The sequence below is a fragment of the Lithobates pipiens genome, unplaced genomic scaffold, assembly GCF_037356315.1.
Source record: "Lithobates pipiens isolate NorthernLeopardFrog02 unplaced genomic scaffold, aLitPip1_a1.2 Scaffold_1, whole genome shotgun sequence".
Taxonomy (NCBI): domain Eukaryota; kingdom Metazoa; phylum Chordata; class Amphibia; order Anura; family Ranidae; genus Lithobates; species Lithobates pipiens.
The window spans coordinates 116527263-116551242 of NW_027507685.1; the positions used below are offsets into that span (position 1 = coordinate 116527263).

The following is a 23980-nucleotide window of genomic DNA, read 5'->3' on the forward strand; positions in this document are numbered from 1 at the left end:
AAGTTCCGGTAAAAAAGTTACAGACCAGTCGCTGGATTTGGCCAATTCAAATTTTTTAGAACTCATGAGATAACTTCCTTAATCTGCCACCAAGCTTTATGAATTCCAGGATTTGACCCACATGCTCCGCCCCCTCAGGATTCACCCAATTAAGGCAGAAGTAATAAAACCAGAATGCAAAAAAAAAATAAAAAAAATAAAAAAAACACAAAAAACATCACATTTGTCTTCCGCTTCAAATTTTACTGAACATAAGAAAATTCCCAATGAATACATCAGACTAAAAGTGAACAATGGCGGGGGAGGGGGATAAACCAAACAGGCGTTGTGCAGAGACTTCATATCTAATCTTTGCAGCACATGCGATTCCCACACAATGACATCCGGGTGGGGGAGGGGAGGAACTGGATCAGAGTGGTTTCAGCGGATGTCCACGGCGTGCAAAGTACAAATACATACAATGTAAAAATCAGATCGGGTCCAATAAAAACATGGGGGAGGGGCCACCGTACACAACACTCCCAGGATTCTACCAGCTCCACCCATATTTGTACAATACAACAAACTAAAGATGTAATTGATTTATTCGATTGGGAGGGGAGGGGCTTCATTTATACTAACGCACAGAAGGGCTTTGTTTGTAAACAGACGGCAGACGGTAAAAGGCTACGATTGGTTTATAAAACCGATAAGGACGAGAACACCATTAATGATGCTTTTTTTCTGATTTCTTTAATCTTTCGAACCTGCAGAGTTAGCGAATAGCAGAAGCCGACGGATGCACACGGGAACTAATGATTAAAAGCCCAAAACTTCAAAGATGCGAAACCGCGAGACGAAAAAAAAAAAAAAAAAAGTTCAAAAAAAAGTTCAAAAGAAAAAAAAAAAAAAAAAAGTAACAAAGCACGAAAAAATAAAAATAAAGTTCACGTGTCATGGCAGATCATGGCTGGATGGTGAAACGCAGATTCCCTGTAAAGTTGAGCAAACATGACCAAACGTTAATCGCTGAGCGGCGGCAGGGCGCCGGCCTCGCTGGGAGATGCAGGATTAGGGGGTGGAGTTAAGCCGACTCTGTACTTCTCCACCGGCTTGAGGAGATGATCTGGTTTATTTCCTGCTGAGTAATGATCCCACATCAGCAGGTACATGCGCTCCAGGTCCATGGTGTACAGCTTGGTGTTGAAGAGCGGGCTGGATATCCTCTGCTTCCACACCTTGGCCCGGATCTTCTTCAGGCTGAGATGGGGAGGAGACAAAACGTGTTAGTTAACCTCCTCCAAAAAAATAAAAGATATATATTTTCTGGTCCCATAAAGCAGATTACACTACATTGCGCTTGTGCCATGTGATCTGCCCCCTCCAAACCCCTGAACCTGGCAGTTCCAGTATGGCCTCCCTAAACATAACCAGGGTTGCTCCGCCCACATCGCCGTGGTCATGTGTCTCTCTCCGAGACAGACATGGCACATTGGATGTTGTATTTAAAAAACAAGGGTTGTAAATACTGAATTTGAGCAGTCTTCAGGCCGGTCACGTGAGTCATGACGGCTCTCTAGGTCCAATACACGGCTTCTGCGGAGGAGACGAGCGACCACATGATCTCCCACTAACATCAGAGCGAGATCATGGGCCCTCCCGCAGAAAAGACCGCGAGTCACGTGACCGGCCTGAAGATGGCTCAAATTCTGTATTTACAACACTAGTTTTTTTAAATAAAATATATAGTGTGCTATGCCAACCTCTAATAGAGGGGCTGGCGTAGTCTTATAATACATTAACACTTTAATACACATTGTAGGCGGAGCTTCTGCATGACAACTCCTAGGACTCCCCATTCTAGGCCGGTGTCCATGCCCACCGGCACACTCCCCATTCTAGGCCGGCGCCCACTGTACCATACTGGGGGAGGGGGGGTTAACCCTTGTGGCGGAGATCCACAGATAACAGCAGTCCCCATTAGTTTAGTAAAGCTGAGCACCAGGCAATATACATTCCCCAATAGCCAAAGAGAATATAAATCTTCTGGGAGCACCAAATGACTCTGCAAACCCAGATACTGCCTACAGCAGAACTTGGGGAGGGGCCCCATCAAGCTCCTCCCACTACAGGAGGGGGCAGACACAAGACTTGTCCCCCCTCACAGGTGGTAGAGCTGGGGGGAGGGGCCCAGCAGGCTCCGCCACCCACAGGAGGAGCAGACCCAAGTCCAGTCCCCGTCACAAGGTGGTAGAGTTTGGCGTGGGGCCCAGCAGGCTCCACCCACTACAGGAGGGGGCAGACACAAGACCAGTCCCCCCTGTACAAGGAGAGCAGAGCAGTCCATATTATAGGAGTCTCCCACCCCTAAAGGGAAACCTTTACATTGGATTCATACACAAAGACTGAAGGGAGAACACACCATCAATGTATCTGGACAATATTTGGTGATCCCAGAGTGCCGATTTAATAATCCTCCCCATTTCTCGTGTCCCTCCCTGTATAACACCGTACCACAGGTAATGATACATAGTCATGGCAGAGAGGACGCATCTTTAGCACCAGCTACCAAATTCAAGCCAACACACCAGGCAGGGACCTGTTATATCAGTGCCACCCCTCCCCCCACCACATCCCCCAATACAGGCTCACTGGACTCTGGGATATAGAGCACCACGGTCATATCCTCCATTGCATGCTATACAGTAGGAGAACATGGGGCGGGTTTAGGGTTGTTGGAGGAGTGTAGGTACTTCTAAGCATCGCCCACCACCTCTACCTTTTTGGAATGAGCACAGCATAAAGACAAAACCTCCCCCCCGTACTTACAATTCTAGGTCAGTGCCAAGTTCACAGCCGTGTCTTCGTACTCTTGTCGGCTTTTAGCGATTAATTCCGGACACCCCAGACAGGTGAGCTGAGAGGCCGCGACTCGAGATGCCAGAGTGTCACCTGAGGGATGGAAACAGACAAGAAATGAGAAGTAAAGCAAACATTGGGGGGGTGGACAAAGTAACATTCCCACGAGAGAAGAGAGAAAGAAGAGAGAAGAGAATACAAACTCATTGTGGCTGTCTACAGGGAAACCTCCTGGGAGCCACGAGAGCAACCACCAACCAGAGAACTACTACAGGGTCTTCTATTCTACTAGAATATGGTGGGAAGTCCTCCACAAGAGGTGGGGGCTGTTATAGCCACAAAAGGGGGCAATTTTCATATTAATGACAATTGGAGGGGGGGGGGGGTATCTTATTGGAATAGGATGCTGACCCAGCTCCTCCAGGTGTGATGCCCATATAATGACGGTGATGAACCTCCATTATCTTTGTAGTAAGATGTGGCACCTGGTAGATTATATACCAGACATTGGGGGATGTGAGCACAGGTAGGTCCGGTTCTGTTGTGTCACATGAAACCCCCCTCCCATACATGTGTGTATATTAGAGGGGGGAGGGGGGATACAGAGCAGGAATTCAGAGAAAAAAAAAACAGGAGAATTGTGGGGGTGACATTTCGGAATATTGGTTTAGTGGAGTGTTTCTTACATTTCTCACCTGGCATAGTGACCATCGGGGTCCCAGCCCAGAGGACGTCCATCCCAGTGGTGTGCCCGTTACACAGGGGGTGTCCAGGCACACGTCTGCCAGCTGCCCTCGCCGGACGTGTTCCCTCTTTGGGGGCGACGGGGGAGAAGACGATCCGGGACTGTGGCAGCCCCATGTTCTGGGCGTATTGTTGGATGTTTGGCTCGCCAACCGCGGAAAACGCAGAAGCCACAAGACGCTGTTGGGAACGCGTTTCAGAATCTAAGATAAAAAGACATTGAATTATAAATCAACACGCAATCCGTGAAATGGATGTCCTACACCACCAATATGAGGCCTCACATAGTTACATAGTAAGGTTGAATAAAGACACCAGTCCATCCAGTTCAACATGAACGAGTGTCTACAATTGTCCCTATCCCTGTACATCACACACTCACATTAGTCCCTACCTCAAGAAGCCACCATCCAAGGTCCCCATATACTAGGGCCAATTTTGGAGAGAAGCCAATTAACCTACCTGCATGTCTTGAGAGTGTGGGAGGAAACCCACGCAGGCAGAACATGCAAACTGCAGGCAGGAGTGTTGTGATCGGGATTCAAACTAGTGACCTTTTTACTACTAAGTGAAGTGCTACCACTACACCACTGTGCCGCCCTCATCTTCTATACAATGTCAGCTTACAGTCCCTGACCTCAGGAGCTTACAATCCAAGGTCCTCCATAACCACATACTAGGCCCACTCATCCTCCCAGCATGTCCGGAGTGTGGGAGGAAACCCACATAGGCACTGCCAGGCAGTACAAAGTATAGAACCCCTTTATAGACCTGATGGGGGACTGACCCCCCTCCCCCACCCTGAATTTATCTCTGCCAGTGTGAGGCAGGCGCTGCCTATACAAGGTAAGGTAGTCTCCCCCAGCAAAATGTATTTCTCTATATTGTCCAATGAAGGACACAGATCAACAACAAGCAACCTACCTAGAGATCTACTGCCCACCTACTGGAGAAATGCACCCTAGGCACATACATAAATGAGGCCCCGCCGCCCAACAGGACATTCTTTCCTTTTTTGCTATAGATTTGGCTAAATCAGCAGAAAAGCTGCTGAAAGATTAAGACGGATATGTCTTTAGAGGGGGGTGGCTCCTCCCCGGAGTATTATATCTGTGTACACACCTCTAATTGGTGCTTTGTTCCAGCCTACATCTGCAGGGTGGGCGTGTCTATCCCTGGGGTATAAGGTGGGTAGTCCCCTTATTATTCCGATTCTAACCCCCCCCCCCCCCCCCCCCCCCCCCCCCGAGTATTGTATCTGTATATACACCTCCGATTGGTGGTTTGCTCCGTCTACTCACATTGGCCCACATCTGCAGGGTGGGCGGGTCTATCTTGTACAGCTGGTTAAAGTTGCAGTACACCACAGCATCCTCAGGGAGTCCATACTGGGACCGGGTGGTGACATTATGGTTCGGGGACCTCTTCGCCGGTGGCAGCCTTATTATTGATCTGAAGAATGAAAAATAGATTATTAATTACATTTCCTGGGGAACAGGTTCTCCCCCCCCCCCCGCACACAGACCACACCCTCCCAGCCAGGCGAGCCGCTCTCATACATACCTGTGTAGTGGCCAGACCATTGCTGATATTGAAACATTGATGGTGATCTGGATCTGTCCTCTGTTGATCATCTCAATGACGGCCTCAGCAATGGTATTCATGGGTATAACCGGCATATTGAGGGCGGAGTTACTGTCTGAGGTGTCTCCGCCTTCCGGACCTTTCATCTGAAGAGAAGGGAGAGGAATTATTCTAAAGCCACAAAAAGCTCACAGGATGTAGATTTAGAACATTACTGCATGCCGATGACTTAATATTATAAACGTCCAGTATATAATATTACAAAGTTCTACCTTGAAAATATATTATATGGGGGGCGCGCTACAAAAAAAAAAAACTCTCCAGGTAAGACTCCGCCCCCATCAGTATTACATCCAATCAGGTCATCTTCTCATCAGTTTAGACAAACGTTTAGTGGTAAATGGTTTGTGGATTCCATGCCGATTATGGCGGAGCTCCACAGATAACACAGCAGTCCCTATCAGTTTATGGTCTGATGCTCAGCTTTACTATACATTCCTCAGTAGCCAAAGAGGATATAAATCTTCTGGGGGCAACAAATGACTCTGCAAACCCAGATATTACCTACAGCAGAGCTAAGGGAGGGGCCCTGCAGGGGGGCAGACACAAGACCAGTCCCTCCTGTACAAGGAGAGAAAGCAGTGAGTGGTCCATATTATAGGAGTCTCCCGCACAGAGGGAAACCTTTACATTGGAGTCATACAACGACTGAAGGGAGAACACACCATCAATGTATCTGGCCAATATTTGGTGATCCCGGAGTTCAGATTTAATAATCCTCCCATTTCTTGTGTCCCTCCCTGTATAACACCGTAGCACGGGTAATGATACGTCGTCATGGCAGAGAGGACCTTTCTTTAGCACCAGCTACCAAATCCAAGCCTACACACCAGGCAGGGACCTGTTATATCAGTGCAGCCCCCTCCCCCCACCACATCCCCCAATATAGGATCACGGGACTCTGGGATATAGAGCACCACGGTCACATCCTCCATTACATTCTATACAGTATAACATGGGGCAGGTTTAGGGTTAGGGTTGTTGGAGGTACTTCTAAGCATCGCCCACCTACCTCTACTTGGAGGATCAGCACAGTACAACGCAGTCTATGGAGGAGCCATACACGAGGAACGCACCCGGCGCCATTAAACAGAAAGGTGGAGTGAAGAGCAGAATATGGACGAGGAGGGGGAAAGGGGGTGGGTAATAGAAGGAGTAGGGTAAGGAGTTGGATGTTTGTGGACAATCCCTTCTCTGTCAGTCATTGTCTATGTGTTGCTGGGATGGATATTTGAAAGACAGAAGGGAGGCAGCCTATCACCACCTCCTACATATCAATGCAGTGGGGGGATGGGAGGAGTCCTCCCAAGGGTTTTGGAAGACCCCATAACGGACCACCAGAGATGATGATATTATCAGCGCACGGATCTCTTTACCTTCACAATCTTCACATCAGGGAGAGTCTCCAGAAAGGCTTTCAGATCGATTCCATTCAGGACGATTCGGTTGTCATATATGTGGCCATTTGACTTGAAATCAATAACGGCTTTTTTCTGTCAGGTAGAGAAATGTAATAAAATAGGAGTTAGAAAATGGAAAAGTCACAATTATTCTCCGACCTTGTTGCTGAGTTTTCGGCGTGTAGGTCACCAGACAAGACCCCCATAGAGATAGTGAGAGGCCTTTATAACTCCCGCCAAACCTTCCCCCTCGGCCACCCAGCGCTCCTCGTACCTTTAGATGAGGGAACATGTTGGCATGGTCTCCGATGAAGAAGGTGTTGGGCATGTAAGCCATTTTCTCTGAGTATTGCTCGGCCACTTCCACAGGAGACGTCTCCTTGTCAGTGATGATGTAATCCATGAATGGCGCTCCGCTTGTTCCAGGATATCCCAACCACATGGCCTGAAAAGGAAAAGACCGTCAGAGTGCGGCCCAGCCTGGTTGCGCTCCTACCCATATCTACATGTATCCACCCTGTAACCAGAACCATGTGCTGACCCCATGGCCACACCGACCCAGAGGTAGAAGGGATTACGGAACTGTGGGGGGGGGGGGGTGGGAGGGTGTTGTCCTTGTGCGGCACTGTATATGAGAAGAGGATCCACAACTCCAACAAAACCGGAGCTCAAATATAACCCCCGAACTACATGTGATCTCTGCAGAAGACCCTATATTGTCATTTCACGGGTCAGCACCATCTCCAGCCCCCCTGCGTTACCTGAATGGGGGCGGCTCTGAGAGCGAACAGCTCATTGCGGGCCCCTTTGGTGTAGCCGTTCATATTAACTAGAATGTGAACTCCATCCTGATGAATGCGATCAGCTGCCTTCCCATTACATGGAATCTGGAAGACAAGAGAGTCCGCTTTACCAAAAGAAAACAACGAAGACACAAAGTAGAGGTTCCCCTTCCACACCCCCCCCATCACACTAAAGATTTTGAACATCATAACGATCGCCAAGTTTGAACAATCTGAGTGTTGGAAACAATCACCGGTGTGAGAACAACGATTGTTACAGAAAAATCCGATCCTTTCAATCCTCCTCACCTGCGACAAATCTACAAAGTGATTTGCTTCTGCCATCACCTTCACCCGGAAGTTGGTGCCGTCATCCGGACTCAGAGCGTAACAGAAAACCTATGGAAGAATTAAAAACGTTCCGTCATGGAAAGATTTCTGACATTTACACCATCAAAAACCATTGAATAATTAACTAGCAGCACATAAAGGCTACGGGGACGGCGGGGGAGGATGGAGGAGGAGCCCAGATACGGGACTTGTTTTGCAGATGTCTCAACTCCCCCATGGATTCCCTAATGTGGACAATATCCAGGAAAGTGGTGATAAGACAGAGTTCTAGTTTTGTAGATGAGGATTGGATAAGCGGCGGGTGACCTAGAGATATGCTGTTTGAAGGAGTAAAAAAAACTTTTGCCTGACTGGACAATGATGTAGATCAGGGGTAGGCAACCCCGGCCCTCCAGCTGTGGTGAAACTACAAATCCCATCATGCCCCTCTCTTCCTCTAGGTGTCATGCCTGTCAGGGTCTTGTAGTTTCAAAACAGCTGGAAGGCCAAGGTTGCCTACCCCTGGTGTAGAAGGTACGGACCCTCAGCCGAACTCCAAAACAAAAAAGGTGACCTCACCCTTTTAACAATCACTGCTTACTACACTGACAGGTAATCAGATCACAATGTGCAGTGTGCCCGGAGCTCCCCCCCTCCACTCCCCAGACCTCCCTTCCTGGAGAGGAGAGGGGGGGGGGGGGGGGGGGGGGAAATCTATCATGGCTTACCTCAAACTTGTCTGGATTGTGCATGCCGGGTATGGACTGCATGAGGTGTGAGGTGGGATGATTCCCGAAGTCGGAGCTGACATATCCCACCCGCAGTCTGCCATCACTGGCCTTCAAGTCCTTTGGATGTTCATATGGCGGCTTGTGAAGGACATTAATCTGGGGGGAAAAAAAAAAAACACATTTAGAGATTCTCATAACAGAACATCTTGTAGAAAATAAATATGGCTAAAGATCTCCATCTTCAAAACCGTGACAGTTTTCAACTTCAATGAGATCTGAAGATGACAGTCACACGAAAATAAAGATCTCTAGAGTACCGGGAGACCCCGAAGACATACCACTGGAAAAAATGGTGCACCCCCCCCCCCCCCCCCCCCGACATACAACCGAAAAGAATGCCTGCCCCCGCCCACAGACATACAACTGGAAAAAATGGTACAACCCCAGCGCCCCACTGCACACATACAACTGGAAATAATGGCACCCCCCCCCCCCCCCTGCAGACATACAACCGGAAAAAATGTTGCAACTCACCCCCCCCCCACTGCAGACATAACAAGTCACCTTGTCCAAGCACAGATTTCCGTGTCTCTCAGCGATGGCCTTCCTGAAGCTGTGGGACAGCGGATACAGCATGCTATGGTGAGGATGGACAGAGGGAAGTCTGTTCTTCTCCAGCTGATCAGCAACAATGCTGACTAACTTCTTCATCCGCTCGTCATAATCCGTCCAATCACAGACAATCTTTATTGGAATGAACAAAATAAGACTTATTCAACTAAATGCCCAAAAATACTAAAATATATATCTATATCTCTCAACGATATGGTACAGCAGGGATTTACTTCCCCCCTCCCCCGCGATATTGAGTGCATTACCTGAAGACAATGGGCCAAGTTGCAGTAGGCATCAGGGAAGTCGGGTTTCAGTTTCAGAGCGGTCCGATAAGAAGCGATTGCTTCAGGAATATTTCCAGAATCCTTGGGAGAAAACAAAAAAACCATTGAACAATCACCCGTCTGCTGAGCAGCTCAGCCTCACTTCACCTATAAACGTTGATATTGGAAGGATCTTTTTTTTTACTGCACCAAAACATGCATTTTTATTTACAGCCCCTGAAGAACCCAATCTACCCCCTGTGCATGCTGCGTGTCCAGTGAGGGTTTTCTGTGAAATCTATAACTGGATTGTCCATGTCTGTGATTCCATGAATGGAGGGAGATGTATGATAGGTTCTCTTGGGGCATTATCCTCCTGTATATAACTTCACTACTCTGCTTCCTTCTTTAAAACCCCAACACCGAGCATTTCAAATCGAGGAGGAGGAGGAGGAGGAGGAGGAGGGAGGAGGAGGGAGGACTGCTCTTTACAGAGGCCACGGTGCAGCTTCTACATATATCTGCAAATGTGGCCAGCTAAAGTGAACAAACTGTTAGACACGGAGACAACTGGTCCTTTAAATGGGCTAGCTGGTAAGAAAAACGTTCTTTACCATTATACTGCTCCACCAGCAAGCGCCCAACACAGGGTGCACGATAGACCCGGGCAAGGCACCCAACACAGGGCACCTACACAGTCTAGTACCCAATTTCAATACAAAACTAAAGCAAAAGGTTACCTTATGAATGGATGCCAAGTTACTGTGGGCATCAGCAAAGGCCGGGTTGATCTGAATGGCTCTGGTGTAGCACTGCAGGGCCCCCTGGACATCTTGCATTTCCTTCAGCGTGTTACCCATATTGGAATAAGCATCAGCAAATGTTGGGCTTATCCTGGAACACAAAATGTATTCTTCAGACTGATAGAGATCGAAGCAAAGCGCATAGAACGAACGATGGGCTGCACTGCTCAGCTTACCGGATGGCCTCCTTGTAATGCATCAAAGCCTCCTGAAGCTTGCCTTGTTGTTGGAGGACGCTGGCAAGATTGGAGTGAGCCGCTGCAAATTCCGGAAACACCTAAAAAGAAGAAGAGGAGACATTAATATGCAGAGCAAAAACAGGGCAATATACTGTATAGGACTAAAAAAAGATAAAATCACCTCCAGAGCTTTCCTATAGAGGCGGACGGCCTCCTCAATGTTCCCCTGTTCACGTTTGATGTTGGCGAGGTTATTCAGAGAGTCGGCATGTGTAGGACACAGGCGGAGAGCTGTATTGTAGCATTCTTCAGCATCCACCACCTTCAGAGGACAAGAATGGGTCACTATAGAACATTTTCCAACCATTAAAACTCCAAAGACAAATACAATGTTACACAAGAGATGAACTGTCACACTGTCTACCCAATAGACGAGGAATCCCAACCCTGGTCCTGTACCCAATGGATGAGAGATCCCAACACTGTTCTGTACCCAATGGATGAAGGATCCCAACACTAAAACCTTTCAATTAAAAAATAAAAATATGACTGAAAGATCACAAAAAGGTGATACAGGCAGGAAGTAGCCCTCCTTCCTGGTCTAATCCCCTAGATTCCAGAATTATCCAATATTTGCAAAAGAAGGAGTTCACCTTTAAGAAAAATAACAAATGCACATTTTTTGTAGGTAATACATTTGTGATATTCGTGTTTTTTTTTGAGCCTGCAAAACATTGCACCAGCATTGGGAACATGTTACTAAAAGGTGAACTTATCATTCAGGCTGGGTTTACACTAGTGAGAATTGGATGAGGGTTTCTCTGCATCCAATTCACGTCCGGAGATTGTGACCAGCTCTCTATGGAGCAGATTCTCACCTCTAGAGTGGCTCGGGAGCAAATTGCACAGCAGCGCATCTTCTGGTCCAAATTCAGAAAAAAAAAAAAAAAAAAACGCAGACACACACACACACACGGAATGAAATTGGACCTGAAACAGGGACACTGCGGACCCCTGTTGGGAGCTGCTCTGAACAGCAGTGTGAACCCAGCCTTAAAGAAACAAACTATTCAGATCTCATATTGCAGCCTCAGGGTGAGAGTGACCGGAGTGGAGTGCACACTATGTGATGATACTTCCGGCTGATAGGAGAACACAAGGAAAGACTATGAAAGCCAAAAGAATTAAGGATAATACCCCGGTCCTCCTCTTGCTGGTGCCCCCAATAGAAAACAGATTGCCAGGGGGGGCACTCATGTGGGCTTGCTCTTGAGCCCTGCGTCTAACAGACAGGACTCAGCCCTGCCCCCCTAGTCACTGGAGTAAAAGCGAATGGCTCCCACAGCTATCAATGTGCCCAGTGAAGGGGGACAAAGCCAGGATGAGCCGCAGCTCTGAATTGAGATGTGTTCAGGGGCAAGGTCTTTTTACCTCACAAATACCCCACACATGTGAGGCTTTAGGACCACTTTAATCATTGTTTATCCCACCAAGTATAATCAAAACGGATTATAAAAAAATAAAATAAAAAAATTGGAAGGTGCATCACGGTCACCCTAGTGAACTCATAATACAACAGATTTACCCCCTTGCTGGCAATTGCCTGCATTTATATGTAGCACTGTGAAAAAAAAAAAAAAAACCCTCATGCTGAGAGCTCGCAAGTAGCTGACGGTTACCGGAAAGCTTCAAATGCATACTAGTGATTGGGAGCTTTCCGATCATTTGACAGCCAATCACAGCGGTCAGATGACCCAAATGCCCGCCTCCCATCTTTCAGAACTCTTAAATGCCCAGAAGGCGGCCGGCGTGAAGAGGTTACACTACCCATTTTTTACTGAACATTTTTAGTTGTTGATATCATTAAGAGCTCTGAAATAAATCCAACAACAAACATTTAAAACCAGAATAAAAATGTAAATGGTTTAAATATATATTTTTAATGTATTCATTTAAGCTTTTTTTAAGAAGATATAATATGAGTTTCCGTCTGAAGAACACTGGATGTCCTCAATAAAAAGGAAAAATAAAAAATAAAAAGATCTAAAATATTAAAAGAAACGAGCCAAACCTGTGTAGGGATCAGGACACCGGTACTCACACTGCCTTTCTCCTTCAGCGCATTGGCGAGATTACAATAGGCATCGGGAAAGTGTGGCTGCAATTCGATGGCCCTTCTGTACGTATCGATGGCGAGATCGATGAGTCCTTGTTCATAATATACACAGGCCAGATTTCCATGGACCACGGCATGGTTAGGACTAAGACTGAGAGCGCGTAGATAGGCTGCAACAGCTCTGCAAACAAAAAAGTGAGCGGAATTAGCAGCTGAACTAAAAATGGGAGAGAGACTTCACCGAAAAAAAAAAATAAAAAAAAAAAAAAAAAAAGACACCACACTGAATTTAACATATCAATCCCTGCAGGGCAAAATATTACGTTCACTTTAACCATGTGCAGACCAGCTGCTGTGAATATACCGCGGAAGGTTGGCGCAATCCCGCGAACCGTCGTAGCTGTACGTCGGCTGCTTTACTTGGGATAGTAGGTGCGCCCGCTACATTACGGGGATGCCAATTCTTGTGATGATCGCCGACTGTGCGCGATCGCGGGCATGAGAGGCAGATCGTGCGTTCCTAGGAACAAGGCGTCCTCTCCTATAATCAGTCCCCCCCCCACAGTTAGAACACATCCAGGGAACACAGTTAACCCCTTTCCCTGCCAGTGACATTTGCATAGTAATCAGTGTATTTTTATAGCACTGATCGCTGAATTGTCAAAAGTGTCCGCCATAATGTTGAGAGAATTGAGATATAGGCATGTATGCACGCATGCATGTATACACACACACACAGAACGCCTCCATTACTAGTAAAAAATACCATAACTATTCCCTATAACTTTTGTGCAATCCAATCAATATATGCTTATTGCGATTCCCATTACCAAAAATATGTAGAAGAATACATAATCAGCCTAAACTGAGCAAAAAAAAAAAAAAAAAATTGGAGATATTATACCAAAAAGTACAAAATAGTGGGGGTTTTCTCAAAATAGTTTTTTGTTTATAGCGCTAAAAATAAAAAATAAACTGCAGAATACCCCCAAAAGAAAGCTCTATTTGTGGGAAGAAAAGGACATAAATTGTGTTCGGGTACAGCATCGCGCGACTGCGCAATTGTCAAAGTGACGCAGTCCCAAAACGCAAATAATTGGCCAGGGTTATTGAGCAGCCAAGTCTTCCGAGGCTGAAATGATTCATTGAACCCCTCCTCTCCCCAGCACCCGATACCGCCCTCCATTCCTCCTTCCATGGTCCTGCCCCACAGCTGCTGGAAGGTATTCTCAGAGTCCTTCATTAATATCGGACTATGGGCTGTATTTCGGGGGGGCGTGGCGACAACCTCCGGCTGGGCTGAACACAACCTGGGATTTGCAGCAGATGCTCTGTTGTCAGCTCAGTACAGGAAGTTAGGAGGTTCTGTATTTGCAGGATGAGGAATATGCACATGTGTTTACCTAGACATTCCCATTTTAATACATGAACCTGGAAAATTTAAACAGGAAGCCTTACATCTGGCACGGACTGCCCTCACACACAATGCTGCAGAAAAAAAAACAGTGTCCTTTAATACCCTACCTGTCAAATATTCGGGCTTCTTTAAGAACATTCCCCAAATTAATGTAAGCATCCAGAAAATTAGGATCAAGAGTTACAGCCTAAAAAATAAAAATAAATTTACACAAAACTATGTTTTGAGCAGAATTAGAAACAAATCAAATGAAAAGAATTAAATGAAACCGGATGTGACCCCAAAAAAACAGGATTTCCACTTTCTTGTATTAAGACAGACCCGTTCCTTGCAATTCCATTCACATTACAAAGAATGAGAACTACAAAATGTGCAATCCATACCCCAGTGACACAAATCAGCCTCCGAATTATACGGTGACCGAGATCTACCAATGGGAGCTAATACAACAGGAAGTAACGCAGTATACGGCGTATCTGGTCAGCACTCGGAAAGGTAATGATGCCCACCGTTAAGACACCCCCACAAAACCAGATGCCTTAGGGATAGGTATACTGCCTCCCCTCCCCCCAAAACACCCACCCACACTGCAATAGGGTGGGTCATAATCCTCTTCCAAAGAGGACAGATGCCACCTTAACCCCCCAGACATTAGGGCCGAAGACACACCCTACAATTCTGGAGTGAAAAAGGTGACAAAAGCGACACACGATAAGAAAATAAATAAGAGATGCCAATGTGCAAGACAAAGGCTGGGCCCTGCAACAGTCAGCATGTTACAGAAGATGAACTTATCCTCTACCACCATGGGCTCTCCTCCTTCCCAACCCCTGGCACAGCGGGCAGCATTGCTGAAATCAGGAGGCACCGGGCCCCTCGGGATCTTTCCCTGACCACCCCTCTCCCCCGCATCTTCCACACCAGGCAACTACTCCTGACCACCACTCTACCCCATCCAATAAGCGAATGCTTCAGTTTCTGTTCCCACCAGGAGGATCCCTCTGGACCCCCACCATACCAGCCAAATGGGCAGAATGGCAGAAAAGCGCCCCTACTGGACACAGATAAGAACAGATATATCACAACCTAACCCTTGATACACAACGTACCAAAACAGAGGGCTGAATACTCCAATACAAAAACTCTACTTGGTTTGCATATAAAATTATCTACAGACATGAAGGGGAAACCCAACCCCCACCAAACCCATAGCAATGTATCCGGGTCCTCCCAAATGATCAAACCCGACCCTCCCGGGCCACAGCGGTACCTACCTTCTCAAAATGATGAATAGCGAGCCAGATCTCCCCCTGTGCATTAAATACACATCCTAGGTTGCTCCACGCAACTGCAAAGTTTGGTTGGGTCTCAATTGCCTTCAAATAACAAGCCTTGGGAGGGGATTGTGTGTGGGAAAGAGGGGAAAAAAAAAAAAAGCGGGGGTGGGGGATGGGGGAGAGGGAGTGGGAGAGGATGTGAGAAAAACAAGATAAAGAAAAAAAAAAAAAAAAAGTTACAATTTATTCTCCAAACAGAAAAAAGTGAACCTACAGCACAGGCTCGCCAGCGCTGGAAACGCGGCGCAATTCGATGAAACCTACGCCAGCGCAAACCTACACCCTAATGCAAGCCGCCATTCCTGAGTTAGGCCTTTTATTAGGACGACCATTTCTTTTATTTAGAACTAGAATGTGATGGGAAAAAAAAACAAAAACAAACAACCAGCTGGATAACGATAAATCAGTTTACAGTTTTATTTACTATCAAAAAAAGGTCACCAGGACAAATTTTATTTTTTTTATTTGTTGCGAAGGTGATATTTGCAGGATGTATTGTATGTTATCGTGCCATGTTCACCATCAATACAGCTTTTTTTTTTTATTGATGTATCGCCTCATGTTATTTATTGTACGTTCATCAATAAAGCTTGTTTTTTCAATGGAAAAATAAATAAATAAATCAAAGGTGCCGTTTGCAAGATCTATCGCATTATTTTTGCACAATGTTTACCATCAATAAAGCTTTTTTTTTTTCCTAAATGAAAATCAAAGGTCGACGTTTGCAGGATGTTACATTATTCACCATCAATAAAGCTTGGTTTTTTCAATGGAAAAAGGCGACCCAGAAACCAGAAATGAGCGCCGTGCAGACAGGTCTAGGTCCCTGTAATGCAGGCGCGGGAAATCGCCAGCGCTCCCATGCTGCACAGCAACCCTAATGCTAATCGCAGCGCATCGCCCACTACCACTATCGCAGCGCACCATCGCGCCCGCGCTGGAATACGTCAACAGCCAACCTGATTTGTTGATCCCAATGAGGAAAATTAAGCGAATCGGAAAAAGCATTGAGCTGTGACCCATCCCCCCTCCCCCTCCACCAAATGGAAAAGGACTTTTTTTGCAGGTTTTCGGGTTAACCATCAAGTTGGTCGTTCACAACCATTTCCCCCACGCAGAGCGCAGTCCGCAGCGCAGCCTTTGCGTTACCGCAGGTTCACAGCGCATGATGAGGAGCGGAACGGATTCAGTCCAAACAAAGAAGAAAAAAAAATAAAAAAAAAGGAAAAAAATAAAATGAACATCTGAAGAGTTAGAAGCTTAACATGTAATTTTAGCTCCAGTTTTTTGTCTCTTAGAAAAGATCTATGTTTCCATTACAGAATTGTGGCGTATTACGTGGTCTACAGATCTCTATATATCATCATTAATAAAACATTGTAAGCCGCTTTCTGAAGCCACAAGACAGAAGGATTCAGGCATGGAGCAAATGGTTTTTTTTTTTGTTGTTGTTGTGGCAGTTACAAACCCGTTACCATATTTCATGGGACGGTGCGTTCCTTGCTGGAAGAGGAGGAGGTGCATTTGTCTGCCTAGATCCAGGCCTCGAGCTCCCTTCAGCGAGGCACCTTACGCATGGCATAGCAGTGTCACCCACCTGAAACCTTCTAAATACAATATCAGTGGTAAAAAACCAAAAACAAGAGAGAAAATAAAAACAATATCATTAGTAAAAGATCTCAACAAAGCAAGTGAAATGCTTCTGGATATGCTCTATGACTTAGACAAAGACTGGTACATGTGTAGTCATGCAGGGGGTCGGGGGGGGGGGGGGGGGGGGGGGCCAAGAGAGAGGGGGTGGCGGCGGAGTGCATGGCTGGAAGAAAGGCTTTCATACTCAGCGAGGAAGATTAGGATTGGATTAAAAAGACTGCAGGGCCAGATATGCCGAAACTTGCCTAAATAACCAGACCATATATATATATATATATATATATATATATATATATATATATATATATATATATATATATATATATATATATACACATACACACACTGCGAGGCGGAAGCTCACGTAGAGGTATGCGTTTTCATCCCCCTGGGTCTGTAGCACGCACGCCTCCTGCTGTGGACACAGTGGGAGCCAATCAGCCAGTCCAGCAGACCCACAGATCGTTCCTGAGAGAGAGAACGGCGCTCTGCCTATGTAAACAAGGCAGATTGTCCTTCTGTCAGAGAAGATGGAGATCATGTGCATCTGCTAAGCAGGAACCTAGATCTTTTTTCTCACAAAAAAATAAAAAAAAAAAAAAATAAAAAAAAAAAAAAAAAAGGGAAGAGGAGGAGGAGTTTAATTTGGATACAGCGTCGCACTAGCGCGCAATTGTCAGTTTAAGTAATGCAGTACCCAATTCGCAAAAAAAATGGCCTGGTCATGAAAGGGAGGGGGCGGGGCTGTAAATCTTCTGAAGTCGACGGTTCAAGGATCCACGTGGGAGATGTCAAGTTTATAAAAAGTATCTTTATTGTACAAAATTCATAAAAATGGAGGCAATAATAAAGACAGCCTAAAATTGGTCCCCAGATAAATATTGCAAAATACACACTACTTCGGTACCGGAACACCCGACACATGTAGGTATCAAAACATGACAGGAGTTGTAAAAAACGTATCCTTCCGGTGAATAGATCTGCCAGGTCAACGTTTCGCCAACACTGCTTCTTCAGGACCCGATATGGCAAAGTAGAGCAAGTATTGCAGTGAATCCAATAAGGTACAGCTGGGCGGATGGTGGTGTAGGACATCTACCGACACTTCATCTCTCATGGGCTCCTAATGACCATTACTACTCTCTATTCACTATATCTTTGGCTTCTTGTATTCTCTCAACTGAACGCTGGGACGGGTCTGACTCTTTCCCCTATATTGGTCATTGCTGGTGGTTTACTACTGCACCCATTTCCGATAATCAAATCATAAAGTTATGCCCCGACTTCTCTGCACTGGAAGAGTTCCCGCCGCTGGCGATAGATCCTGGTGCCGCTAATCCTGGCCCCCAGACTGGACCTTATTGTATTTGCACGATTCACTGGAATACTTGTTGCTCTACTTTGCCATATTGGGTACTGAAGAAGCCGCGTTATTGGTGAAACACTGACCTGGAAGATCTGGTCACTGGAAAGATACGCTTTCTATAAGTGCTGTCATGTGTTGGGTCTTCCGATACTTAGGTAGAGTGCATCTTACACAGTTTGTGAATTTTAGGCTTCTTTGCCTCCATTTAAGAATTTTGTACAAGATAGATACATTTTTTTTTTTTATAAAAACCTGAGAAGTCCAGCCTGAGCTTTTTAGGCTGGGCTTCATCTATGGGTCACAGGAGTGCGATTCGTTTTCCACTCCTGTGACCAGTTTTCAGCGGAGATCGGCCTGAAGTCGGCTCTCCGCTGACGTCACCAGGATCAGTCCAGACACCACGGCATCCCGACTTCATGAGCTGCTCCCCGCCCCTCCACAGCTTATCGCTCCAATCAGCATGGAGAATCAGAGCAGGAGAGATGCTGACTGACAGGCAGCATCGCTCCCCTCGGGGAGGAGTGAGAACCGAGCCATCGGCAGCGTTCGGTGGCTCAGTTTCAGAGACGCCGGGGGACAGATGTAGTATCGGTCTGATACTGCATCCACCTAAGAACACCCATACTTCTCTTTTAAAGGCTCAGCATGGGAGACGTCAACCACGTTAGGACTGCCCCACTTACATATACTGCAGCAGGGCTGTCACGTACCTGTTTTCATGCACTGAGTCTGGGCCGTCCCGCTCCTGCTGTGATTGGAGCCAATCAGTGGGTTCAGCGGATGCAATGGCCGCTGGAACTAGCCGAATGCTCCTAGGAGAGGCAGGTCGCTCTTCTGCCTGAGAGGAAAATGGAGATCTAAGCAGGAACAAGGATCTCTGTTTTCCCCCAGTAAAGGGGCCTCTGACAGTTAGAAAGCACTCCCCAGGGCAGAGTTTCTCAACGCCAGTCCTCAAGGAGCCCCAACAGGTCAGGTTTTCAGGATTTCCCTCAGATAAAAAAGTCTGTGGTAATTACTAAGGCAGTGAGACTGATCAAATCACCTGTGCAAAATAATGGAAAGCCTGAAAACATGACCCGTTAGGGCGCCTTGAGGACTGGAGTTGAGAAACACTTAACCCCTTCCCTGCCAGTGCAATATACACACACACACACACACACACACACACACACGTGTATTGATTTGCACAAACGTTTATAGCATCTACAATCAATACACCAGCTTTTATTTTACACACACTTTTGTGAGATAAATCTTCTGGAGCTGGTGATTAAAGCAGAGTTCCACCCAAAAATGTAACTTCCGCTTTAAGGGAAGGTGACCCCCTGACATGTCACATTTGGCATGTCATTTTTTTGGAGGGGAGGGTGTAGCGGAGGGCTCCAGCTCCCACTTCCTCCCAGGGCACCAGAAGGAATTTCACCCCTCCCTCTCAGCAATCATCTGGGACATGTCACAGGTCCCGGATGATTGCCCGGCCAGGCAAAGTGCGGCTCACGCATGCGCAGTGCATGTCTGGAAGCCACAGCTGGGCACCCACAGTGACAATGCCAGCACTGCAGAGAGGGAGGGGGACTCCACTTTTATGTCTGGTTATTTGGGCAGGTTCCGGCATATCTGGCCTTGCAGCCCTGCATGTTTCAGATGTGGCTCGAGCCAAAATCTAATTTTTCTTGGAGGATTAGGTTATATTTTTAGGGTGAGGAGAACAGCTGGCTTGATACTAAAATGCACTGATTACAAAAGAAAGTCAGATTTCAAATGTGTCTTTAAAATTCTTTTCTGAAGAAAAATAATAAAAAGGAGAAGAGATTCTTACTCTAGGTGCCTCCCGTCCTCTGAAATAAAGAAATCAGCATCCTATGCAGGCGCAATTTGCTCCTATGCCACTGTTGCTAAAGCAGCGGTGAAGTGCAATACGTGTTAGCTGTCCACATGATTGGCTGAGAACCCCAAATTTGTAGGAAAAACACAACAAAATGAATGCAAAGCCCATCGGCCAATGAGATTTACCCCCCCCACCACCACCAAATGACAGGGTCTGGCGACAAATGGACAGCTACTCTGCTGTTACACTCCATGCAGTTGCATGCGCGCGGGGTTTGGAGTAACAGGGACCTTTGACAGCGGTCCTCGCGTTCCTCCCAACGCCGGTCCCTGGCAGCGCAAACGCACAAGGTGGCTTGTAACAAGACGGCGGGATTCCACAATTACCATTCACAAACAGTGCAAAGCTGTCACATGAAATAACAATCGTTTTGTCGGGCTATCATCTGCTAGATGCTAGAAGCCACCTTTCATCATCCATCGCTTTTCTTTCCATCAGTCCATTCTCCGAATACAAACCAGCCTCTGTACTCCACCAGTCCAATTGGCCGCCAAAATAATAGGGCGGGCAGCGTGCTGCCATTGGGGGGGGGGGGGGTCCTACCATTACCAGCCTTTCTTCCATAGACGTGGAACATACTGCGGGAGCAGAGGAGTCACAGAAGAGGGGGGAGGGGCGCTCTTTGTTGTGCCTCCAAGTTCATCAGCTAGGATGACCTAGGGGGACCAAGACCAATTGGGGATTGTGGGCAACTGGAATTAAGGAGAAAATACCTTAACCAATTGGAAACCTCCAAAAGGGTTCATTATAAGGCTGAAGAGCTCCTCCCCGATTTGAGGGGCTGGGGCTACGCTTTTTGAGGGGGGAGGTGGTCACACTTCTGACTTTACAGCCTCATTGCAGCAACACCGCAGTAAAGACGGTATGAAGGTAAACTGAGGCAGAACTGAAGACGGAATGCACAGAGGCTGCAGAGAGAAGACATTTACCAGCAGGAGACCCAACAACGTACCTTTGCTTCTTCTAAGCGACCCAGGGCTTTTAGGAGGTTCCCCAGGTCACTACGGACACAGTACAAATCCTGTAAGAGAGACAAAAGAAACGTCAGGCAAGCGGGGGTGGGGGGGGCACGTCACCGCCACCGCCAGCCCGACAGGCAAGCGAAGGGGGGCGGGCGTCAGATCTCCATTTCCAATACCAGAACCCATAGGATGTTCTGTGTACAGCAACGACGGAGAACACACCACCACTATATACTTACAGGATTGTACTGCAGGGCAGAGACGTAGGCCTGCACCGCACCCTCCATATCACCGGCGGCCACCAAAGCTGCAGCCAGGTTGATGTATCCATCGATGAAGTCGGGTTTTAGCCGTAGAGCGTGTCTGTAATGTTCTATGGCCTCCTGTAGCTGTCCTCGCTCTTTGTAGACGTTCCCCAGGTTGGAGTACGCTTCTGCCAGTAAGGGGTTCTGCTTAATAGCCAAAGTGCTGAAATGTGCCGACCTGAAAAATAAAGCATGACGTTCCAGGTACCGAGGACACAGCATGACATTTTATGCATGGAGGTGGATGAGAGGACATAGCATGACGTTCTATGTATGGGGGGGGGGGGTGACAGCAAGAACTTATCCGAATTCTTACTTAGCGGCTGCGATACTCTCGCTCCCCCCCCCCTCTTTATGATCACCTGATGGCCCGTTAAGAGATTCACCCCCCTACGCGATCCAAGTTCTGGGTGACCCGCGATTTTCTTTTAGCGCCGCCGGTTCCACGTAACCAGCATGGAACGCAAATGGCGGATATCGGAACCGACGTCAGTCATTGGAGCATGCGATGTGGCGTGCCGCTGCCTGGTTGTGGGCGGGTACAGTGGCCGGGAAACGGCAGTGCGAGTACGCACTGCTATACACAGTAGCAGTAATAAAAGACAGGCAAGATTACAGATTAAGTATTCCCGTGAAGGTAACCTAGATAGGACAAGGCTCCAGAGGGTTTGCAATGCCATTATTGAGTCATCAGGACATATTTACACACACGGATTAAATAAAAACACATTTAGGAAAGTGGAAGTGTTTTTCAAAATGCAGGACATCTGGTCCTGCATAAAGCAACAGCCAGTGTAACCATGCCACGGTGCTGCCAAACAAATAAGTGTTTGGATAAAACGTGCAGATCTATTCTGTACCGAGGCAAATTCATTACTATATCTGCAAACATCAATGGACAACATTAAACAAAGCTCTGATAACCTAAGGTTGTCAGAGATTGTTTTTTTTTTTTTATTTGAAAAATGTACAAACAGTTTTTTGAGAATCGTGAGAGAATCATGATCTTTATTCTAAGCTAAAGAATCGCGGTTCGCATTTTTCCCAGAATCGTGCAGCTCTATGGCCCGTCCAATAACACTGCATGTCCGAGGAGCAAAGGATTGCAGAACACCCCCCCCCCATAGTCGGTGGAGGTTTTGCAGCAGACAGACAGACCCGGTACCTTACAACAATCAGCACAGGAAGGCTCTCTGGCAGGCCAGCCAGGATTTCTCTGCACTCATTTATAACAAACACGGTCAGTGACCTTCCCCTCCCTTCTATATCTTGTTAATGATTAATGGAGATCTAACATTGAACTCATGAAACTGAATCAAAAAGGTGAGCAGACTACAAGGAGGAGATTAGAAGGACAGAGGAAGACACGACTATTAGTATATACCAGACATCAGCCCAGCGAGTGCCGTATACTAGAGCTGCACAATCATTAAATTGTGATCCCGATTCAACCCCCCCCCACAATCTCTTTTGCAGAGTTTGCCAATTCTTTTGTATAACAAGTGGAGAGACTTTTCTGCTCACTCAGCTGTCAAAAGAAAATATCCCGGTGTCTTGCCGAAAAAAGGTCCCCCAACAGATAATGGCCCCCCGTACTGCGCAGGCGCATCGCTTGGGCAGTAGGAACTACGGAGCGGCCAAAAGTCTCCGAAGATGAACAGCTGATCGTCAGCTGTACACGGCGCCTGCGCACCGAGTCCAGGATCAAGCCCCACCTGCCAAGTGGACAAGTTAGAATATAAATAGGCAGAGTGCAGCGAGGCCATACCCAAAGTGTGGCCAGCGAAGCGTGGCGCCCTGTTACAAAGTCGTGTCTTACAACAGTGTTGGCACACAGGTGCCGTGTACAGCCGACTCACAGGTGTTCAGTTATTTTCCCTGAGGAGTAGTGAGGCAAGGTGGTGTGATTTATTAGCTGGCATGTTGATGGGAAGAACCAGAGATCATCATATACAGCATATTAAACATGGAGCACAGAGCCCGCTATGTCTCTGCATCATTATACATAATCCGACCAATGCAGTACTGACCTGTCCAACCTGCGACACTGGAAGTGGATGGACGAGAGGAGGAGGAGGACTCCCGTATTATCAGGCTCTTGTCTCCAGAGCTGCATACAATGTCTTTCAGCCGCCTCAAAGTCTCCCGCCTGATACTCCCGATGAGCCAACTCCGCTAACCCTTGGAAGGAAAGCATACGTTTCGTTGGTTCTAGAGAATCATTAAAAAACATCCAGGGGGAAAGCCAAAATTAGAAAATGGGGAAAAAAAAAAAATTATGTAATGACAAAACAAAAAAAAGATGATAAATCTCAAAACAAAAATAAGATAAAAATCATGGAGGAGGCCAAAAACCTGGAGAAGGGTCTAGAGAAAGCAGGGTGGAGGCCAAAAACCTGGAGAAGGGTCTAGAGAAAGCAGGGTGGAGGCCAAAAACCTGGAGAAGGGTCTAGAGAAAGCAGGGTGGAGGCCAAAAACCTGGAGAAGGGTCTAGAGAAAGCAGGGTGGAGGCCAAAAACCTGGAGAAGGGTCTAGAGAAAGCAGGGTGGAGGCCAAAAACCTGGAGAAGGGTCTAGAGAAAGCAGGGTGGAGGCCAAAAACCTGGAG

The 23980-nt window shown here is 46.9% G+C and overlaps 1 protein-coding gene across 1 annotated transcript in view; it reads right to left on the minus strand.

Annotated features, from left to right (window-relative positions):
• Positions 1-222: 222 nt before the first annotated feature.
• Positions 223-23980, minus strand: part of OGT (O-linked N-acetylglucosamine (GlcNAc) transferase) — a 41779-nt gene continuing 18021 nt past the window's right edge. Inside the window, 27 exon segments of the mRNA XM_077474400.1 lie at positions 223-1239; positions 2809-2830; positions 2833-2931; positions 3534-3599; positions 3602-3647; positions 3649-3737; positions 3740-3785; positions 4884-4992; positions 4994-5034; positions 5146-5180; positions 5183-5312; positions 6603-6719; positions 6901-7071; positions 7388-7513; positions 7718-7807; positions 8467-8625; positions 9034-9213; positions 9348-9449; positions 10088-10241; positions 10327-10427; positions 10511-10651; positions 12431-12626; positions 13970-14049; positions 15137-15253; positions 21059-21127; positions 21308-21551; positions 23404-23584. Coding sequence (XP_077330526.1) covers positions 1002-1239; positions 2809-2830; positions 2833-2931; positions 3534-3599; positions 3602-3647; positions 3649-3737; positions 3740-3785; positions 4884-4992; positions 4994-5034; positions 5146-5180; positions 5183-5312; positions 6603-6719; positions 6901-7071; positions 7388-7513; positions 7718-7807; positions 8467-8625; positions 9034-9213; positions 9348-9449; positions 10088-10241; positions 10327-10427; positions 10511-10651; positions 12431-12626; positions 13970-14049; positions 15137-15253; positions 21059-21127; positions 21308-21551; positions 23404-23584 — 3149 coding nt within the window. The 3' untranslated portion in view covers positions 223-1001.